Raw genomic sequence first — 23507 nt, forward strand, 5'->3', positions numbered from 1 at the left:
GAAGGAGTTGCATTGTGTCTTTGTGGACTTAGATAAAGCATATGACAGGGTGCCTAGAGAGGAGTTATAGTATTAATTGAGGAAGTCGGGAGTGGCAGAGAAATATGTAAGGGTGGTACAGGATATGTACGAGGGTAGTGTGACAGTGGTGAGGACTGCGGTGGGAGTGACAGATACGTTTAAGGTGGAGGTGGGATTACATCAAGGATCAGCTCTGAGCCCTTTCTTATTTGCAGTGGCGATGGACAGGTTGACAGATGAGATCAGACAGGAGGCCCCGTGGACTATAACCTTTGCAGATGACATTGTGATCTGTAGTGAGAGTAGGGACCAGGTTGAGGAGACCCTGGAGAGGTGGATATATGCTCTAGAGAGGAGAGGAATGAAGGTCAGCAGGGCTAAGACAGAATATATACATGTAAATGAGAGGGAGGGTAGAGGAATGGTGAGGATGCAGGGAGTAGAGTTGGAAAAGGTGGGCAATACAACTGCCTCGTGTACACAGACAACCCTCTCCTCCTACCACCAAACACTAATATATACGAGAGATGCAATTATACAGCCAAAATGGAAGCAAAGCTCTCTCAACCCAAGACTGGAACTGACAGTTAAGAGGAGAAGGGTAATCCTTGCAACACACCACCAGTCTCACATAGACCTAATAAACCAACACCGGCAAATAACACACAGGAATACATGAAAACATACTTGGAGGTGCTAAATAAAAATCTGCAAAAGCAACAGAGATCTCCAAAGTAGACATCCAAGCAACCTCCACACCCCATCACCAACCATGAAACACATACTTCACATAATCAGTGTGCCATGCAATTACAGCCCTTAATGCAAAATAACATACCCAACTCACTAGTAATAGGTGACTCTATAGTCAGGCATACTGATGTCCCACTAACTAGGCTGGACAAGGAGAAGGTTATGGTTAACTGCCTGTCAGGTGCCAGGATCCGCCACATAACACAAGCACTCAGGTCACTCCAGAACAAGTACATATACAACTCTGTCATTTTACATGTTGGTGTACATGACCTGAGATGTACCTCCCTGGACTACATGAAAAGAGACATGGAAGATCATGTAGCTCTCTGATCATGTAGCCCAGGCCGGTATGACCCTGACCCTGAATAGCATCCTGCCCTCACCAAGAATGATGCCACAGCGTAAAGAAAAAATGATCAATTTCAACAATGGCTATGTCTGTGTCATTCAATTCAAAGGTATCCAGTTGGAGAGATGGCTTGCACCTGTCACCCTTAGGGTTTTGAGTACTGGCCAAGGCTCTTGCCACCCCCATAGTGCCTTTTTTAGGCATGGCTCAAAAGACAAACCCACCACCATAAATAGCACAAGTAACCAAAAACTGAGGGTGATGCTACTCAATGCCAGAAGTCTAAACCTCAAAATGCATGCACTCGAGGCACTCCTCAGTATGGAGAACATCAACATCTGTGCAGTAACAGAAACCTGGTTTAAGGCTCCTGAGAGCACCCCAGCACTACTAGGCTATAACTCATACCATACCTTTCAGCCACAGAACCAGAACCAAAACACAAAAGGCGGGGGTGTATCCATATTCATCGAGGATACCCACACCTCCAGGTTAGTGGCACAGCACAATGCATCGGAGATCATCCATGTGCAACTAACAATGGGCAAAACAGCAATCCAAATTGTAGCTTGCTACAGATCACCCACCATGGCCCAGGACCCCCATTCCATATTTCTGGAGACACTGGGAAATATGAAGGTCCTACCAAACACTTTAATACTGGGTGATTTCAATTACCCAAACATAAACTGGGAGAACTACTCAAGTACTAACTCCCTTGCCCAACACTTCCTAGAATTTATAAACTCAAATGCCCTGGATCAACTGGTCAACACCCCCACCAGAGGGAACATACTGGACCTGGTCATCACCAACATGGGCGACCAGTGTTCCACACCGGAGGTCAACCCCTCACTGGTTAGCTCAGACCAGAGACTAATCACTCTTGATATCCACATTCTGCCTCCACCCCCAATCAAGGAAACCACCAAGAAAAACTTTTCAAAAGCAAACTTCACGTTACTTAAGACTGAGGTGGAAAGGTTCACAGCCCCCATGCTAAAGGACAATGCTGTCCAAGCTACTGAAACCTTTACAAAGGCACTCTATGAGCATCTGCAGGAATGCATGGATCATGCTATCCCAAGTAAAACCAAGACTCACTCCTCCAAGAAAAGAAAACCAGTCTGGTGGACCCCTGCCATAAACAAGCTATACAACAAAAGGAGGAAACTAGTACAGAAAAGAATAAATTCCCAAGAAGGAAAGACATCCCTGATCAGTATTATCAAGAAACTATGATCCCTCATTAAATCATCCAAGGCTAGTTTCGAAAGAAAATTGTCAATGACTCCAAAGATAACCACAAAGCGTTCTTTAGCTATGTCAAGAACCTAAGTGGAAACTATCAGATCTGCCCTGAGTTAGTGCAGAATGGCACAAAATACACTGAATTGACTGATATTGCAAACATTCTGTCAGACAGGTTTAGTACAAACTTCACCCCCCCCCCTCTCACCCCCTAAAGGGCCCATAAACATACCAAAAGAATGGAGGGCCCTGTCAATCACCAATGTACAGGTTAAAACAGCCCTATCCAAAGCCAAAAACACAGCTTCAATGGGACCGGACGGTGTCCCAGGCTGTGTCTTACAAGAGCTCCAAAATGAACTAATCCCTCACCGAAACACACTGTTTAAACCCAGCCTCTCTACAGGCTACATACCCTTAGAGTGGCGCACAGCAAAAGTTATCCCGCTCCACAAAGGTGGAGCCACAACGGACCCAGGGAACTATCATCCTATAAGCCTGACTAGCCTGTTCTGCAAGGCTATGGAACGCATCATCATGGAACTCATTAACAGAGATATTGGGAACCTCTAAACCTTGGACCCTACCCAGTTTGGTTTTGTTAAGAGAAGATCATGCCTCCTAAACCTGGTGGACTTTTTAGAGATGGTTGCCAAGGCATTAGATGAGGGAAAGGAGGTCCACACAGCCTACCTAGACCTTGCAAAGCTTTCAACACCATTCCTCATTCTAGTATTATAGACAAGCTCACCAGCTTGAACATAAACCCTTACGTCACAAAATGGGTTGCCAACATGGATAGAACCCACATGGTGAGAGTTGCAGGCTCTACGTCTGACTCTAAACCGGTTACAAATGACGTCCCCCAGGGCTCATTCCTAGGACCCCTCCTGTTCAGTATATACTTCTCAGAGTTACAGGCAAGCATAAGAGGACTATGGCTGACCAAGTTTGCAGACGACTGAAAACTAGGGGCTATAATTGACTCTCCAGCTGACACAGACATCCTCCAAAAGGGTCTCACGGAGACGGACACCTGGTGTCAAAATCATGGCCTCAAGCTAAATGCCAAAAAGTGCATAGTCATCCCCTTGGAAAAAACAAAATACCCGCAAACTACCACATAGGTGGTAGTCCCCTAAATACAGAAAATGTAATAAGGGATCTGGGGACCCAAGTAGATAGTAATCTCTCCTTTGATAATCATATTTCCAAGGTGGTTAGAAAATCCTTCTATATGGCCCACCTAATCACAAAAGGGTTCGCATCTAGAACAAAAGAGGTTATTGTGCCTCTCTACTCATCACTCATTAGACCCATCGTAGAATACAACACCCAATTTGAGATGTACCTTATAAGACACCTGCAACAGCTGGAAAGGCCACACAAGTACCTCACCAAGAGGATTACTGGCCTCAAACAGATGCTCTATGCAGTCTGACTCAAGAAACTCCAGCTGTACTCAGTTGCATACCGCTTACTCAGAAGTGATCTCTGCCTGACATACAAGGCCATGTCCAACCCAGAATTGATGGACATGCTCCACCTAAAAAAAAAAAACAAACCCCAGAGAGCCACATGCTCTAGAGATATAAACCTCACCACAGCGATAAATAGGACATGCTGGAGGGATAGATTCCTATCCCAGAAACTCCCCATGCTTTGGAACAGCATTCCAATATACATCAGGCAGAGCCCCTCACTAACACTCTTCAAGAGAAACCTTGACGGGTGGATGGGAAACAGAAAATTTACCCTGGGGATCACTGCACTGGCTCTGCTGGACAGTGGTGCAGGGAACTGATGGTTCTGCTGGACAGAGACACTGGGAACTAATCTAAAGGGGTGGCGAAAGCCAACACATTCTGGCTAGGTTTATAAATGCCCATTGGGCAGATAGCCTAGTACTTACCTATGAATCTATGAACCTATGAGTTTAAGTACTTTGGATCAACAGTTCAGTGTAATGGTGAGTGTGGAAGAGAGGTGAAGAAGAGAGTACAGGCAGGGTGGAATGGGTGGAGAGTGTCAGGAGTGATTTGTGACGGGTACCAGTAAGAGTGAAAGGGAAGCTCTACAAGAGGGTAGTGAGACCAGCTATGTTATATGGGTTGGAGACGGTGGAATTGACAAAAAGGCAGGAGTCAGAGCTGGATGTGGCAGAGTTAAAGATGTTAAGATTTGCACTGGGTGTGACTTGGATGGACAGGATTAGGAATCAGTATATTAGAGGGTCAGCTAAGGTTGGACAGTTTGGAGACAAAGCAAGAGAGGTGAGATTGAGTTGGTTTGGACATGTGCTGAGGAGGGATGCTGGGTATATTGGGAAAAGGATGCTAAGGATGGAGCTGCCAGGTAAGAGGAAAAGAGGAAGGCCTAAGATAAGGTTTATGGATGTGGTGAAAGAGGACATGCAGGTGGTTGGTGTAACAGACAAGATGCAGAGGACAGGAAGAAATGGAAACAGATGATCCGCTGTGGTGACCCCTAACGGGAACAGCCGAAAGAAGATGAGGGGATGGGAATCTCATTTTCCTACATGCGCCACAACCTCAGATTTAATCATAGTGAGCTAGGAGGTGTAGGTAGGTCAGTCCTATGCAGAGCTAAAGAGAACTTCCTTGACAGCAAAAACTTCTGAAATTCCTCTTTTGGTCATGCTAAGGTGTACAATCTTGTATTTGTCTAATCATAAATCCAAACATAACTAAAGTGTATGTGAACATGTTGTATGTGTCATGGAAGTAATATTCTGGTAAGGTAAATAAACAATTTGCCATAAAGTCTTGTAACCACTAAACTGTACATTTAAGAACATTGGACAGGCATGTTTAGAAAACATCTTACCTCTGCACGGCTCACGATAATTCGAATGAGGGTGTCTTCATCTGTTCCTACTCCCTTCATAGCCTTGTGCAATCTTTTTGCAAAATATAGCTCACGATTTTTGGCACATTCCACTACAAGAAAACAATACTGTTTACATTTTATGAACCAGTTACTTTTGCTCCTTAAACATTACATTTCATTTGCCTTCTTGTCTCCTGTTTGGGAATGCTGCGTCATCTGAAATGGTTTCATTCCTCTTCCTTCTTTATGTCTCATTTTCTTCTCTTTCACACACACTACTGTTCCTATCTTCTCTTCATTCATTCCCATTTCTTCCACCCATTCTCTTCCCCTTCTGTCATGTGTGCCCTGCTCTTATTCAATCTCCCTGCCAGAGTTTTGATTTTATCTTATTTTTAGTACAGATCCACCACTACAAGCTATAACAATTCCATATTTTCTTCTGCATTGTTACCATTCCTTTCCAAGCTTTCTTAATCACTTGTTTTTATTATTTTTCCCTTTTTTTCCTTTTGCTCCCTCCATTTACCTGTTCTCTGTCTATCCCCTGTGTGCTATTCACCTTACATTATTTTGACTAGCTTTCTTTTTCACTGCATAGTTCAGCTATAAAAAACTCTTATCTGTATCCCCTGCATTATTTCTTCCACACTTACTTCCTTTCAGCGCGCTCCTAACCTGCATGTTTATGCTGCAGTTTGTCAATGATCTCACCGTGTACAAAGTACATTACGTTACTGTACTTGTAAACATTTCATTATAGTCAACTCTTCCTGTATAGAATGAGCGACAACAAACTATCAAATGAACGACTGCTTTGAGGTGGTAAAACAAATGCCATGTACAAATGTAATTTGTGAAGTCAGTAAGCAATAGGGTAACATTAGGGTACATGCTGGCTGTCTCGCTGCTTAATGTATGTGTCTCTGCTATCATGGGGAGTAGAATTCATATTTACAATGTTGTTATGATGATGGAATGGTGCTCATAGTTGGAAGGAGTATCTACTCCCAAAAGGACTGCTGAACTATGCAAAGCAACCAGATAGATGGCAGCAAATCCGTCGTGGAAAAAGTAAAATGTTATGCATTTTGGTACTGGAAACCAACACAATATATCCACTGTGGGTTAGATAACACTATGTAGGTTAGAAAAAGGAAATGTCTAGTGAATCATGCTGAAATGGCAGTGGCAAAGTTCAGTGTGATGTTGGGAGTATACAGTGGATATAAAAAGTGTACACACCCCAGTTAAAAACACCAATTTTTTTGTGATATAAAAAAATGAGACCACAATAAATCATTTCAAAACTTTTCCCACCTTCAATGTGACCTACAACCTGTACAATTCAATTGAAAAACAAATCTGTTAGGGGAATAAATATAAAAAATGAAAAATGTACAATAAGCTGGTTGCATAAGTGTGCACACCCTTAAACTAATACTTATAGGTTCATAGGTTCATGGATGTGTACTAGGCTAGTGGCCCTGGGGCCTTTACAAGCCTAGCCCATAGAAGTGCCCTGGCATCATGCTGCCCGACGTTAGTTCCCAGTGCCTCTGTCAAGTATAGCCACTGGAGTGATCCCTGGAGTGAACTTTCTATTTCTCATCCACTCATCAAGATTTCTCTTGAAGAGGGTCAGTGAGGTGCTCTGTTTGACATGTATGGGAAGTCTATTCCAGAACATGGGCAGTCTGTGGGTTATGAACCTGTCCCTCCAGCATGTTTGGTTGCTTGTGGTAATGAGATTAAGGTCTCTGGAGTGTGTGGTGCAGAGGGATTGGGATTTCTTTAGATGTAGCATTTCTAACAGAGCTGGGTAAGACATGGATTTGTAAGTCAAGCAGAGATCACCTCTTAGTAGACGATATGAGACAGAGAATAGCTGCAGTTATTTTAGTCTGTCCATGTAGGACATGTTTTTAAGGCGTAGGATCCTCTTCATGAGGTACTTTTGTGGCCTTTCCAGCTGTTGCATGTTTCTAGTAATGTACATGACAAATGGGGCATTGTACTCAATGACTGGCCAAATGAGGGAAGAGTAGAGAGAGATGATGACCTCTTTCTTCCTGGATGCAAAACCCTTGGTAATGAGATGTACCACACAGAAGGACATTCTGGCCACATTGGTAATATGGTGGATGAAGGAGAGATTGCTGTCAGCCTGTGTCCCCAGATCTCTTATAACGCCTTCTGTGCTTAGTGGGCTCCCATTGATGTGGTATTTAGTGGGAACTGAGTTTTTCCCAAAGGGGATGATGACACATTTTTTGGCATTAAGCTTAAAGCCATGGTTTTGACACCAGTCATTGGTCTCAGTGAGGCCTTTCTGTAGGATGTCTACATCACTTGGGGAGTTAATAATAGCTCCCAGATTGCAGTCATCTGTGAACGTGGTCAGCCAGAGTCCCTCTGTGTTGGCCTGGACCTCTGAGAAGTAGATGCCAAACAGGAGAGGACCCAGGACTGATCCCTGTGGGACTCCACTTGTGACTGGTCAGCAGTCTGACTTGAAGTCCGTTACTTTCACACTGTGGGTTCTATCTGTGAGCCAATTTGCAACCCACATAGTGATATAGGGGTTGATGCCTAGTTTGGTGAGTTTATCAATAATTCCGGAGTGAGGAATGGTATCAAAGGCCTTGGCCAGATCAAGGTAGGCTGTATGAACTGCCTTGCCCTCATCCACAACTCTGGTGACTGACTCAAAGAAGTCAACCAGGTTTAGCAGGCATGATCTACCTTTCACAAAACCAAATTGTGTGGAATCTAGAGTTTGGAGATTCCCTATATCCTTGTTAATTAGGTCCATGATAATGCGCTCCATAGTCTTACATATCAGACTCAGTCAGGCTAATGGGGCGATAATTCCCAGGGTCTGTAGTTGCTCCCTCTTTATGGAGAGGGATGACTTTAGCAGTGCACCATTTGATAGGGACAAAGCCTGAGGTGAGGCTGTGATTGAACAGGCACACAGATGTGGTGCCAGTTCACTTTGCAGTTCATGTAGAACACACCCAGGGATATTGTCATGTCCTATGTTAGCTGTATTCTTGGCCTTGGACAATCCAGCTTTAACCTGTGCTGCAGTAATGCTGGGTGCCTGGCATTCCTTCGGTATTGTGATTGGTCCTTTGGGGGGGGGGTAAAGTTGGCACTGAATCTGTAGGGCAGTATGTTGGCAATATCTGTTGGCTCAGTATAGGAGGTACCATTGTGCAGTAACTCAGATAAAACCTGGGTATTGCCATGGAGATTCTTGATGTAACTACAGAAGGCTTTGTGGTTGTTTTTAGTGTCTTCCGCAATTCTGCCTTCATAGCTTGCTTTAGAGGTTTTGATAAAGGATCTCAACTTTTTGTTGAGGCTAATAAGGGAGTTTTTCCAGTTTTGGTACTTCACCTTTTTCTCAAACAGTTTCTTCCTTCTATTGTAGAGTTTATTAATGGCTGGGGACCACCAATTTGCATTCCTTTTTTTGGAGTTCAGCGTTTTGGTTCTGTTGGGTATGGCTAGTTCCATGCATTTATGTATGTGTTCATACAGTGCATCAATGTATGATTTGGCAGTCATGCATCTATTTTCCATTAACATGGGTGCCATGAAGTTAGCCACCTTGGATTTTAGGAGCCCAAAGTCAGCGTTGGAGAAGTTTTTCATGGTGGTTACCTTTGCAGGGGGTGTGGGTGAGATGTGGATTTCCATGGTGATTAGTTTGTGTTCGGATCTAGCCAGAGAGGAATTGACTATTGGTGTAGAGCAAAGGTTGCCCATGTTAGTAATAAGCAGATCAAGGATGTTGCTTCCTCTAGTGGGGGTAAGAATGAGCTGGTCCAAGGCATTGGAATTAATGAATTCCAGGAAGTGTTGGGCCAGTGCATTGGTGCACTTTGTTGAAGCAACTTTTGATTTAATTACAGCATTCAGTCTTCTTGGGTAGGAGTCTATCAGCATGGCAATTCTTGACTTGGCAATATTTGCCCACTCTTCATTGCAAAAGCACTCCAAATCTGTCAGACTGTTAGGGTATCTCTTGTGCACAGCCCTCTTTAGGTCACCCCACAGATTTTCTATTGGATTTAGGTATGGGTTCTGGCTGGGCAATTCCAAAGCTTTAACTTTCTTCTGGTGAAGCCATTCTTTTGTTGATTTGGATGTATGCTTAGGGTCATTTTCATGTTGAAAGGTGAAATTCCTCTTCATCGTCATCTTTCTAGCAGATGCATGAAGGCTTTCGGCCAAAAGTGACTGGTATTTGGAACTGTTCATAATTCCCTCCACCTTGACTAAAGCCCCAGTTCCAGCTAAAGGTAAGCAACCCCAAAGCATGGATACTGCCACCACCATGCTTCACCATGGGGACGGTGTTCTTTTGGTGATGTGAAGTATTGTTTTTGCACCAAATGTACCTTTTGGAATTGTGGACAAAAAGTTCAACCTTGGTCTGTTCAGACCATAACCCATTTTCCCACATGCTTTTGGGAGACTTGATGTATTGTTTTGCAAATTTTAGCTGGGCCTGGATGTTTTTCTGTGTAAGAAAAGGCTTCCATCTTGCAACCCTACCCCATAGCCCAAACATATGGAGAATACGAGAGATTGTTGTCACATGTAGCACACAACCAGTAATTCCTGCAGCTCCTTCAGGTGTTGCTGTAGGTCTCTTGGTAGCCTCCTTGACAAGTTTTCATCTTGTCTTTTCATCAATTTTGGAGGGACGTCCAGTTCTTTGCAACATCACTGTTGTCCCATATTTTCTCCCTTTTTGATGACTGTCTTCACTGCGTTTCATGGTATATCCAACGGTGTGGAAATTTTTTTGTACCCTTCTCCTGACTGATACACTTCAACAAGGAGATCCCTTTGATGCTTTGTAAGCTCTCTGCGAACCATGGCTTTTGCTGTAACAGGCAACTGAGTAAATGTCAGGAAAACCCTACTAGGACAGCTGAACTTTATTTGGGGATAATCAGAGTCTCTTTAATTGATGGCAGGTGTGTACTCAAGAAGCCTGAATGTTATAATTCAATCAAAAGTTGCTTCAGCAAAGTATTAGTTTAAGGGTGTGCACACTTATGCAACCAGTTTATTGTATGTTTTTTATTTTTTATATTTTTCCCCTAACATATTTGTTTTTCAATTGAATTGTACAGGTTATAGCTCACATTAAAGGTGGGATAAGTTTTGAAATGATTTATTGTGGTCTCATTTTTATATCACAAAAATCTGGCATTTTAACAGTGGTGTGTACTCTTTAAATCCACAGTATATCATGGCGACTAGATTCAGTACATCATGAAATCATTCTTCCACTGAAGGGAAAACTAGTAAATACATATTTAGGATAGATTACCACAGTTCTGGGCGGCATACAGAATGGAAATTGGCTGTTAGAAGGCAGGCAATGCAGAACTATTAAACTGTAACAGGAAAGGAAGGGCTGTTGAATAATAAAAGGCTTGGGCAAGTGGAAAAAAGTAAGGGAATAGAAAATATATGGGAGTAAAATATAGCAAGCTACACATTTTTGGAGGAAATGAGATGTTGAGGAACAAAACAGAGGAATAAGAAGTGGGCGTGAATTGCATTTAAAAGACAAATGTGCTGAAATACTAATTTGTACAGCAGGTTGTAGGGATCTGGCATGTAGTATATGAGCTACAGACATAGTGTAAGTTATCAAATGGTTCAGTGTTGCTTTGGGAAGGAGCCACAGAAAAGTGGAGTGAGGCTGAGGGAGGTAGAGCTCTGTATGGGCTAGCTACATACTAGTTGAATAGCCTTCATCCTTTATTGAGCTTTGTTCCTTGAGCATCTCCATGTATTAGAATGATTTCCAAAACATGACAGCAGCCAGGCATCTCTCCTCAGAACTACCCAGAGCCTGCACACACACACACACACACACACACACACACACACACACACACACACACACACACACACACACACACACAAATGCACAGATACACACACACACACACACACACACACACACACACACACACACACACACACACACACACACACACACACACACACACACTGTATGTACTCATGCTCCCTCTACACACAAACATATCAAGAAAAAAAAGTATACACACACAGACATAAAGGAACCCATATACCATGTTCATGTATACACAAAGAAACAAATGCATACCCCCTGCACACACACACACACACACACACACACACACAGACACACACACACACACACACACACACACACACACACACACACACACACACACACACATACAAAATGTATGGGCACAAAGAAACACAGAAGTGCTTACCCCTCCAACACACACACACACACACACACACACACACACACACACACACACACACACACACACACACACACACAAAATGTATGGGCACAAAGAAACACACAAGTGCTTACCCCTCCAACACACACACACACACACACACACACACACACACACACACACACACACACACACACACATACACACACACACACTGTATGTGCACAAAGAAACACACAAGTGCTTACCCTCAATACACACACATGCACACACACACACACACACACACACACACACACACACACACACACACACACACACACACACACACACACACACACACACAAAATGTATGTACACAAAGAAACACACAAGTGCTTACCTCTCTAACACATTCACACACACACACACACACACACTGTATGTACACATGCTCCCTCCACACACAAACCACAAACACATCAAGAAAGCAAAAAGCATGTACACACAGACACACAGGAACCCACACACCATGCGTACACAAAATAACAAACACATACCCCCTACACACACACACACGTGTCACAGAATGACTTAAATTGTCAGACTCCTTTTCAAAGAAATAACACAGCCAGGTCCAAATAAATAACTTTTGGTAGATTGTTTTCAATGAGTAAGATTTTGGCATCTTACCATTAATAACACCAATGAATCATTGTTTGGAAATTGTTCACGTATTTTGCCCTCTACATGTTATTTGAATGTTATTGTCAATATGGCATATTAAAAGCAGCTAACATGAAGATTGTGCATACAGGATGATGAAAGACGTATACAGGAGTAAAAAAATAATTGCCTGCAGTGTAACAAAATTGGGGGATGAAAGCTGAATATAGTAAACATTAAGATGTAAGTACTTGGAGGAAAGCTTGTTGAGAGCTATAAGTTAAGCATCATGGAACACTTACAGGGTGTACAAAGTTTAAGCAAGGAGTGGTGTTTTGATGACAGGATGAGTATCTTCCTTTCTCTGTACTACTGTGGGTATATGACTGGAGTTACTTCGTCCTGGGGGGTACACTGGTGTGTGTGTGGAGACCGATTATACAGAAAACCAGACTGATGTATATTGTGAAATGAGACTGATAGTCATGCTATGTTTTGCTGACTGAAAAAATAGTAATGCTGGAAATATTTAAAAAGATATGCATCAACTCTTACAATCTATGCAACTTCTCCTAACTGACTCTTCTTGCTCAAGGGCCCCTAAACCAAACTGAACTGTACTGACCACTTCTTCTCCAATCTTCTTCCCAAACTCTCACTATTTATCCACCTCACAATAAAAATCACCTCTTTCCACACTTTCAGAGCTCATCTCAAAACACACCTCCATAAAAAGTCTAACTGTAAGTGCTTTTCCACTGGCCACATAACCTAACTCTTCAATCACCTTTATTACTTCTTCTTCCACCCTCTGTTCTCACCTGCTGCTTACCGCCCATATGTACTGCTAAAATGAATCCACATTTGTTTTTCTCCTCTGTCAATAATATTTGCTCATTGTCTCAATTGTCTGCCAGACTGTAAACCTTCAATGATTAATCCATGTTTGTGAATTAGTTAATTTTTTTTATGTGTATGTGAATTTCTTCACTTGCGCTGTGTGCGCAAATGCTGTATTGCAATCAATGTAAACTAACTAACTAACTAAACAGATTAAGAAGTCATATTAGGGACTACTATAAGCACACAAGTCTCAGGTGTCTGACGACCACTGTCTTACAGTCAGGTGCTCAGGCATTTTGTAGCTTACATGGCTGATCAAGGTTTCTTTTGAACAAGGTCAGGGTTAAACTCTGCTTCATGTAGTTGTGGAGCTTATTTAATAGTGCGGGTATCCTGTGAGACAAATACTGGTCCCCCAGCAGGTTCTATTTATGTTGCAGAGAAAGTTCAGGTCCTTGGATCTAGCATTTGTGGTGTTGTTTGTCATGCAGATGTGCAAGAGATCCATCAGAGCTGGAGCAGAGGCTGCCTTATACACTAGGCATAGATCGTCTGTCAGTAACCTGTAGGTGACTGAGTACAGAGATATGACCTTAAGGCAATCTGTGTAGGACAGGATATTCATTCCCTGGATTCAACTGGTGAGTAACCTTTGAGGGCATTCCAACTGTTACAAGTGCCTGGCTAGGTAACTGCCAAATGGAGCATTGTACTCAGTGATGGGTCTGATAAGAGCTGAGTAGAGGGGTACTATTACTTCCTGGGTCTTGGATGTCATACTATTACTTCCTGGGTCTTGGATGCCATACCTTTGCTTATGAGTTGGGCGACATAGAAAGATGTTCTTACTATCTTGGCTATATGCTGGTTGAACACCAGATTTCTGTACATATGTTCCCAGATCTCTAACTACTGGATCAACTCTTAGGGGTGTTTTATCAATGAAGTAAGTAGTTTGGGTGGACACTTTCACAAAGGGCAATATAATTAGTTTCTTTGTATTGAATTTTAATCCATGGCTTTTGCACTAGTCATTTGTTTGTTAGTGCTAGACCCTCTTGTAGAATGTTGTTGTTGTTGGGGAATCTATGATAGCTCCCAATTTGCAGTCACAAACTTGGTAAGCCAGAGGCCTTTGACATTAGCCTTGACTTCTGAGAAGTAGATGACAAACAGGAGCAGCCCAATAGAGAGCTCTGGGGAACTCCACTGGTGACCAGTCTCTTGGTGGAGGTGGTCTTACTTATCCTGACTTCTTTGTTCCTATCTGTGAGCCAGCTGGAAATCCAGTGAGTTTTATAGTGATTTATGCCTAGTTCTGAGTTTTTGTCAACAATACCTGAGTGGGGTATTGCATCGACTGCCTTGGCCAGCTTAAGGTAGGCAACATGTACTGTTTCTCCCCTCATCCATAGCCATGATGACCCTCTCGAAGAAGTCTATTAGATACAGTAGGCAAGACCTTACCTTAACACATGCAAACTAGGATGTGTCCAGAGTCTCTAGGTTGCCAATATCCTTGTTGATCATTTCCATGATAGTTCATTCCATGGCTTTACATATTAGACTTATCAGACTCATAGGTCTGTAGTACCTGGGGTCAGTTGATGGTCCAGCCTTATGAGGAGGGATGACCGTTGCAGGCCTCCATTCATGCGGCATGTAACCAGTTTTGTGGCTGTAGTTGAACAGTGCCTTAAGTGGTCCTGCTAGGGTATGTTTTAGGCTATTTAGGAGGCAACTGGGGATACTGTCAGAGCCCAGTGAAGCAGTGATTTTCACCTTTGCAAGCACTTCCAGGACCTCCTCCCTGTTGATAGCTGAGGGTGGGTATGACAGAAGAGATTTCACAGGGGGTAATGGGGGTTTGCGGGGGGTGAAGTTAGAAGGAAATTTATCAACCAGTAGATTTGCTATTTCATCCTGATTAGTGAAGGTTGTGCCATTTACCACCAGTTCTGCACATTGCTGAGTATTGCCTGTATGATTCCTGACATAGCTGAAGAAGACCTTGTGATTGTCCTTAGCCTGGGAGACTATCCTGACCTTGTAATTAGTATTGCTGGACTTTATTAGACCTCTTAGTTTCTTATTTAGTTGAATCAGAGAGCTGTTGTCTCTATGAAAGTTGCTCTTTCTGATTCTGCCAATGACTTTTCTTTTCTTGTATAGCCTGCTACGGTAGGGATTAGATTTGGCCTTAGTTTGGTAGCTACGGCAGCCTCATTTACATGCTTCTCCATGATTTCTGTAAATAATTCTGCATAGGTAACTATGTTTTTGGAGTTTGAGAGAGCCATGAATTTTGACAAACTGTCACTTAATAGAGTATAGTTTGCTTTAGTATAGTTCCTGACTGTTACGGATTTTGTTGGTTTTCTGGGTTGAATTTTATTTTGACGGTTTCAGCTTTATGGTCCAACTTTATCAATGAGGACGTGACACAGGGGTGGGTGCAACACTTTCCAATTTTTGTGAGTACTAGGTCCAATATGTTTGATCCTGTTTTTAGAGAGTGCACTATCTGGCCAGGGTGTTTGTGTTGATGAAGTCCAGGAAATGCTTTGCCTGTGAGATAGAGACAGTGTACATTTTCTATTCTATAGAGGAGTAGCTAAAGTCTCCCATGAATAGGGTAATTGGTTGGATGGCGACTACCTCTAAAAGTTCTAGGTAAGAACTGTGAGCTTCATGGGTCATAGAGGGTGACCTGTAGCTGGCCAGGAAAAGGCTAGAATTCAGGAGTGTTTAGTGCCCCCCCCCTTGTATTACAGTTTTTATACATTAGCCTGGGATGAATTGAGAGGTATGGAATCTCCCCCCTACACACACACACACACACACACACACACACACACACACACACACACACACACACACACACACACACACAGACACATAAAACACACACTCTCTCAGATACAGTCACACACACCTCAGACTATGCATATACCAACAGACATTCATACATATTTTCCCCCATCACCTACCTCTCCACTAAACTCCCTGACACTTACCTCTAATGTTGTCTCTCCTATTGAAAGTAATTGATGAAACACTTGCCAGCATAAATCTCAGACTGGGCATTTCTGGGGACAACAGATGACTAATTATCATATGCAACTCCCCTAGAATGTCTAATTAACATTTTACTAATTAGTGCAGACAGTCCATTGCAGTGATTTGACAGACTGCATAGAATCACTGCGGTAGGGCTGTGTATGAATCAGACGTGGCTGACACATTAGGCTCATAGGTTTATCGGTAAGTACTAAGCTAGCTGCCCTTTTGAGTCAAATTAAGGCTAGCCAATTTCCATCTCAAAGGTGAGAGTGAAATCCTGTACCTTGTGGCTCTAAGGTAAACACTTTGACCATTATATCAACCCCCACACCCTAAAAATATACTTCTCAGATACATATGCCTTATATGTTCATACTAGGCAATCAGTCTGCAGACTATTACACACCTAGTAAATAACAATAACAAAGGTGAGAATCAAACCCTGTACTTTGTGTCTGCAAGAGAAATACCCTCACCATTATACCAACACCAAATCATTTCCTGTTTCTCACTGAAAGTAGCCCTTTCTGAATACCAAACAGTATCTTGTACAGACAGAGGTGTGTGTGTGTGTATGTGTATGTGTGTGTGTGTGTGTGTGTGTGTGTGTGTGTGTGTGTATGTGTGTGTGTGTGTGTGTGTGTGTGTGTGTGTGTTGGAGGGGTAAGCACTCTCTCTCTCTCTCTCTCTATATATATATATATATATATATATATATATATATATATATATATATATATACACACACACACACACACACACACACATGCACACATATGTGAAATATACTGGGATCTATAGTGGACTAAAAGCCCAGTCTGGTACTGTGGATACTGGAAGTGAGTTTCATGATGAGGAGCACAGCTATATGTAAGTAAGTCAATGACTGCCATCTTCTGATTGTAAGGAGAATCTTAGTCCAAAGTCTTAGAAAATGTTATTTTTAATGTTCGGTTTTCAGACACCCAGTTTTATATTCCAGTCATGCATTTCCAAACAGAACCAGATAAAACATTGCCTTACAGACAAGGCAGTGTTTACCTCTATGTAACATTCAGGAAACAACAATGAAAATTCTTGAAGCTTTTGAACTATTTTTTGTAGACAACCTTATGATATGGGTGCTATTCTGTGAGGATATAAGACTTCTGACTGGTAAAGAAAGACTGCAAATAGACAAAATTGTTGGGTTGAAATATAATATGGAACTTAGGAAGTGAACATTGTTCTGGAGTGGGTGTGTAGTGTTAAAAGCAGTGAAAATATTAGATATAACATTGGTAAGGATGGGAACGATAACTGTTGCAGATGTGAAGTGGAGAGAACATATTTATATAATTATAGTGTTATATGCATATATAACTAGCAAGCAAAGAAAGAATCTGTTTCATCAAAGACTAGACTATGTGGTGATTAGCATGAAAATTATACTTGCAGGGGACTTTAATTGTGTGGAAAATGTAAACACAAAGAAAAAGATGTAAAACAAAATACAGGAAGTAATAAATCTGGCAAATTAGCTGTATGGAATAAAAGTCAGTGGACTTACAGGAGAAGGGCACATGGATCTGAAATTGATTACTTGGTTTTATTGGAAGGCTTGGGGGTAAAAGATGCAGATACAGTTGTGAAAGGTTTTCCAAACTATTTTGCAATATGGACAGAGGTGATGGAAGAAAGGGGGTACATTAAAATAGGAAAGGGAGTAAAAAGAATACATGTGAAATTATGGGAAGAAACTGGAGAGTGGGAAGTATTACAGTTATGGAAGGATCATATAACCATGAAGGGCTCATAAAAACTGGTCTGAATGGTAAATTGAATTTAAAAATATAAAAAGTTTTTTTAATGACATGGCTGAGTATGAGAAAGGAACAGCTTATGTGTTTGGCAGATCTGATCTCACAGAGAAAGGTGATACGTTCCAGGAGGAAGAACACATTGCTAACAGTGTTGCAAATGCAGCACAGCATGAGGATGAAGCAGAAGTGAGGAGATCTGAAAGACTAGCTCACAAAGGGACAGGAGGCAAATAGAACGATTTTTAGAGACCACTTAATAATAACGATAAGAACAACAATCAGTGATTTTTCTCAGGTTTTCCAAATGATGGATGTCTATTAGGACACAGGCACTGGAAGCAGGACATGGGCCCAGGTAACGTCTTTTCCCCCTGATTGAAAGAGAGCCTGTGAACAACTAACCAGCCTAGAACAAAAAGGTTGAACAGGCGAAAGAAAAGTAGAAAGAACTGAAAAGTATGTGTCCTAAATGCCGTTTCAAAATAGGGAATCTGAATAAAAGAATTTTGGATCTCAATGATATCTAATTTTTGAGAAGAGGCTGGACCTTTGTTCCAGTGGCAAGAGTCAACTTGTGTAATGTCATTAACTGTTTTAGAGATTATACCAGGACGTTGAACTTCAAATGTTTATTTGATACTAATGCTCAAACTAGAGCAAACTTTGTCAAACCCAGTGGCTTTATTCCACAGCAGAGACAGAATTAGAAGCATGTTTTAATGACAACTGAAAGAGAAAAAAGAAATTTGTTGAATGATAGACCTAAGTACAGATTTTCCAATTTATCTAAAACTGAGAGAAAAAAAAAACAATGGTTAAGCTTTCTAACAAGTCTGCGATTTTAATCATATAGGCAGATAAAGGCAATGCCTTGATTAGTCTAAATAATAAGCAATATGTTGAGCAAATAGATGCTATGTTGTCTGAAGAAGAGTTTTACAAGAGAATCCAGCTCATAAGTGGAGTCTATAGACATACTGATTCTTTTGCTGAAGGTTGGTTATGTGACAGCTTAATAAGTAGTGATATAGCTAGTTTCTTGACTATAAAAACCCGAGAATAAGCTAAATTTTTGTCTGCCCAAAATTCGTAAAGATTGTGCTCCATAGCAGTGAACAGCAGTAGTAAGACTGAGCTTAGGGCTATTTTTGTTGACAGGTATCTACAAAAAGTAGTCCAACAAAGTTCATCTTACATAAAGGACACCTCGGACTTTGTTCAAGCTATAAATAAGATTGTTCTGGCTGAATCAGATTATTTGATTTGGTGACTATGGACATTCATTCTTTTTATACTATTATATCTAATGAAGTGGGGATGGACTTTGTTAGGCATGAAGTAATCTGTTCAAAATTTCCTCAGACAATATGATTGTTTTGTTGATGGAAATTTTAGCCATTATTCTAAGTTATATATTTTTTTAATTTAACATATTTTTTTCAACAGGTAAATGGTGTGGATATGGGAGCAGCTATAGGCAATGTCTTTATGACAGGACAGGATAAACCAAATATGATCAAAAGTGAATTTTTAGTAATATTATTTTATATAAATGGGACATAGTTCATATTTTTTTTATTTGGAGGGGCAAAACATCAGAGTTAGAAATGTTTATCAAATACCTAGTGTTAGTTACTATTTGAAATTTACTAAGATAATTAAAATTAATATTGTAAGAGGGCAAATGATGAGAGTCAGTAGGTTAACAGAAGATAAAACTGAATTTATTACAAAAGGAAAAATATGTTGTGCAGAAAGTTTCTTCAAAGAATGCATCCTGAGAAAATAGTGACACAGGAATTTGATAGAATGAAGATCAAAAGGTCTGCTGGTTTCAAACCAAGTAGAAAGAAGGAGAATGACAGATAGCATTTTATGGCTGGGATGTTAGTATGGAGTTCCTTAGATGGTAAAATTTGGAGCAGCTTTCCTGAAATTAAAAACAGAATTGGAGAGGAGCCAGTTTTTGTTAGCAAAGGGGGAATAAACTTTAAATAAATATTTCAGTGGAAATTAAATTATTTAGACAAAAGTAAAATTGTTTATAAAAGTGGGATGATCAAATATTGTGATTGTAATTATTGCCAGTATTTAATGACAGGCAAATTGAATATAATTATAGAAAAGTAAGTGTCAAAGTCCTTGGCTATTTTACTTGTAAATCAAAATTTGTGGTATATTTAGTGAGGGAATTGCATCACAGAATTTATGAACATTTGCATGCTATAGATGTAAGCAATGCTGAGAATGTCCTCTGTAAGCATCAATTGGTGTGTGGACATGAGTTTGATTTTAGATTTTTCGTTATAGATGAAGTTGAAGACTTTTGTTTAAGACTTGATGTAGATGACAAGTTGAACTGCAGGGCGTATTGCTGGCAGCTGAGGTCTGATGCTTGCAACTCTCCAGGTTTTATTGATAAAGAAAAGTCCTTTTAAAAAGGAAAAAGCTCTGTCATTAATTTATTATATAAATTGATTCGAGTCATGTGACTTCAAGTTATTTAATTAAGTTTATGCATGATGTTCTTTCAGTCTGATGAAGTCTTTGTATAAGACGAAAGTGCTTACTGAATGAATCTGTGTTTCTACTTGTTTTACAATAAATGCGTGTTACAGTCATTTTAATTTTATTGTTTTATTTTTATGACGTCAGTGTTCCATTTTTTTCTGTTACTAAAAATGAAAAATTATAAAAAAAAAATAGAAATGTGTATATATGTCCCTGTAAATATGTACATTTTTAAATATGTAAATATGTGTGTGTGTGTGTGTGTGTGTGTGTGTGTGTGTGTGTGTGTGTGTGTGTGTGTGTGTGTGTATATATATATATATATATATATATATATATATATACTTTTTTATGTTGTGTTAAATAAAGGACACCTTCCCTTTTTTTGCGGTACTGTGGGATTTCTTTACATCCACCTGAGCTACTACCAACTCAAGCAGATGGGACCTTGATTTGACATCTCATTCAAAGGACGGCACATTCAGGAATGCAGCACCCCCATTATGCTGCACTACACTATCAGCAATCCATCTGCCTGCTGTGGGAAAAAGCATAGTCATCTGCATCAGAGGTAAGTGTGCTGCTTGCTGCATCAGTGACACTGCTACTTGTGGCTTTTTGTGTGAAATAAAACTGTAATTACATAGCTCACCACTGTCCCTGATTTTAATAAAAGCATCAAAGTTTTGCCTCACATTTTTGTTTTTTCTTCTTAAAACTTATGCATTTTAGTCAGATAAAGAGATAACTGCAGTCATTTGAGCTTCAGACTTCTTATCTTTCAGAAAATCCATGTTAGTGCAAAAAGTATTACTCTAGTAACTTTTAAGTGTACAAGGAACAGTTAAAATCTGCCTCTTATTTTGGGGCTTTGTCACTCAATATTTTTAGCTTTGTTCTTGACTTTTGTGCTACCAGGTTGAGGGGTATTTTTCATCAGAATCAGAGGAGGTGTACAAGCAACAAAGTGGCTGGAACTGCTGGGCTGGGTGGGATTTGTTTGTAAAGGTTGGGGGAAAATAATGGCATCGTATATTTTGTTTGAGTCTGTAAAAAACAAGTAGCCAGTGAATTTTTTTTTTTGACTAGTGAAAATAAATGTATATTTTTATATAGGTCTTGCCTTCAGTAGCTCAATTGGAATTATATTCATTAGGAGGAAGAAAAGTTGGTCAGAGACTGGTCAGTTTTCACTTCTTCACATCAAATCTGCTCTTGAGTATGATAAATTCTCTATATTCCACCTATGGATCTTAATTGTGGAACTCCCAGCCTACTACAATTAGGCTAATATCCAGTCCCATCTGCTTCAATAGCAGACTGAAGGATTACCTATTTAATTCCTGGAACTGCTCTCCTTCCAATTCACCTGCCTAAACTCATCATTACATCTCTTGCTTTTCTTCTACAACTATGCATATATTATATCCAAATGTTTCCATCCATTACATTCTTTGCCTTTAATCATGCTATCTGCCTTTTATCATCCTAGAATTCTCCAGTCTTACTCTCTTTTCCAACTCTAAACCTTTACCTTTCCACTTACACTAAATCACCATCTGCAAACTGCTTCAACATTCTTCCATTTAATAATGCCTCCTTACCTTCCTGTCTGTTCCTAATTGCAATATTTTCCACTTTCATTAATACCCCCTCCGTATCCCTCCTTCTCTTTATACACCAAGTATCTTACACTCCTTTGTAACTCTTCTTTCTCCCTTCTCTTGAAAACAATCATTGTTCTAAGGGATTAATTTTGTCATGTTATATTGTATTATATTTTTTGTATTGTCTACATTTTTTCTTTTATCAGAATATATATAATGCATCTATATCGCATAATCAAACTTTTAAAAGTTCAAACGTCATCTGGTCCACACCATATGACTGAACCTTTAAAAGCTCGAAAATGTAATAAAAAAAAAATAAACCAAAGAAAAAAACCTACCTGAATCCCCTGCACCCCCCATACACCCCGCTCTTTAAATATATCAACTCCGAGATTGCATTTCAGTGCAGAAAGGGAACTCTTCCCATTCTGCACTGTACGGAGATCTCCACTGAAATGTTCAAACTTTTACATGTTTGATCATATGGTGTCGGCCATATGACGTCCGAACTTTTAAAAGTTTGACAATGTGCTATAGACCCTGTATAATTTTGTGCAGCTTATATGGCCCAATCGGACGATCAGCTAATTGCACACAAACAAATAAATGGAGAAATGTTCAGTCATTAGGGAGCTTTACTAGTACATTAGGTGAGAGACCTTTATTTATAACCAAGAGATCTATAAAGTTTAAGTTATTTTGAAAGAGACGTTATTGTGTCATTTAAGAATAATATGAAAAAGGGCACCTATAGATGTGGCCAGTGTACCAATGTAGGTTTGTAGTACACAGACCATTAAAATTTAATTCAAAATGAGCAAATCTTATGGAGCACCAGGTTCTTTTAGATGTGTACCAGACTATGGGATTTTTATTGCTGCATGCAGCAAATGTTAGATATTCTATGTCAGAAAAATGATGAGAATATTCTGCACCATTATATATGAAAAGAATGACACTCTTAATATACTATTTAGTCATATTGTGGTTTGTATTTTTTGTGTTATCAACAATCAGGCAAAATAATATAGAAGGGAGAAAGAGAGAATAAATTTAGCAAATATCATTGGTTCTTATTCAAAGCTACCAATCCCTTGGTTTAAATGATACAGTTAATTTTAAATGTTTTTAAAAGACAAACATTTGAAGCATTTCATTGTCTAAATATCTTTGTGTTTTTTAAAGAATATGCTTTTCAAAAAGCACTTTTTAATCTAGACTTGTTAGTCATATGAAAATATTGGACTAATTATCTAAGGTGAAGATATTTCAAGTGTTTGTAACAGTCTGTTGACATCCTTGTCACATATGGCAGTTTGATGAAAGTGATTACTGTCTCATGTTAATTTAAAAAAAATCTCATCATTCTTTATATTTGGTTCCTTTGTTTTTGTGACAGAATTCTTCTGAACCACTACATATACATATCCAAACAAGCACAACTCTAAAGTTATTCCCTCAGGTTACTCTAATCATAACCAGCAAACACTTGTGTAGGTACACACACACACACACACACACACACACA

At 40.2% G+C, this 23507-nt stretch overlaps 1 protein-coding gene across 1 annotated transcript in view; it reads right to left on the bottom strand.

Annotated features, from left to right (window-relative positions):
• Positions 1–23507, bottom strand: part of LOC122816979 (annexin A13-like) — a 267063-nt gene that overhangs the window by 8454 nt on the left and 235102 nt on the right. The window contains exon 10 of the mRNA XM_044090091.1: positions 5225–5337. Within this exon, the coding sequence (XP_043946026.1) occupies positions 5225–5337 (113 nt within the window). The remainder of the gene's footprint in view (positions 1–5224; positions 5338–23507) is intronic.

The sequence above is a fragment of the Protopterus annectens genome, chromosome 12.part0 (genome assembly GCF_019279795.1).
Source record: "Protopterus annectens isolate FY-2018-M chromosome 12.part0, PAN1.0, whole genome shotgun sequence".
NCBI lineage: Eukaryota > Metazoa > Chordata > Ceratodontiformes > Protopteridae > Protopterus > Protopterus annectens.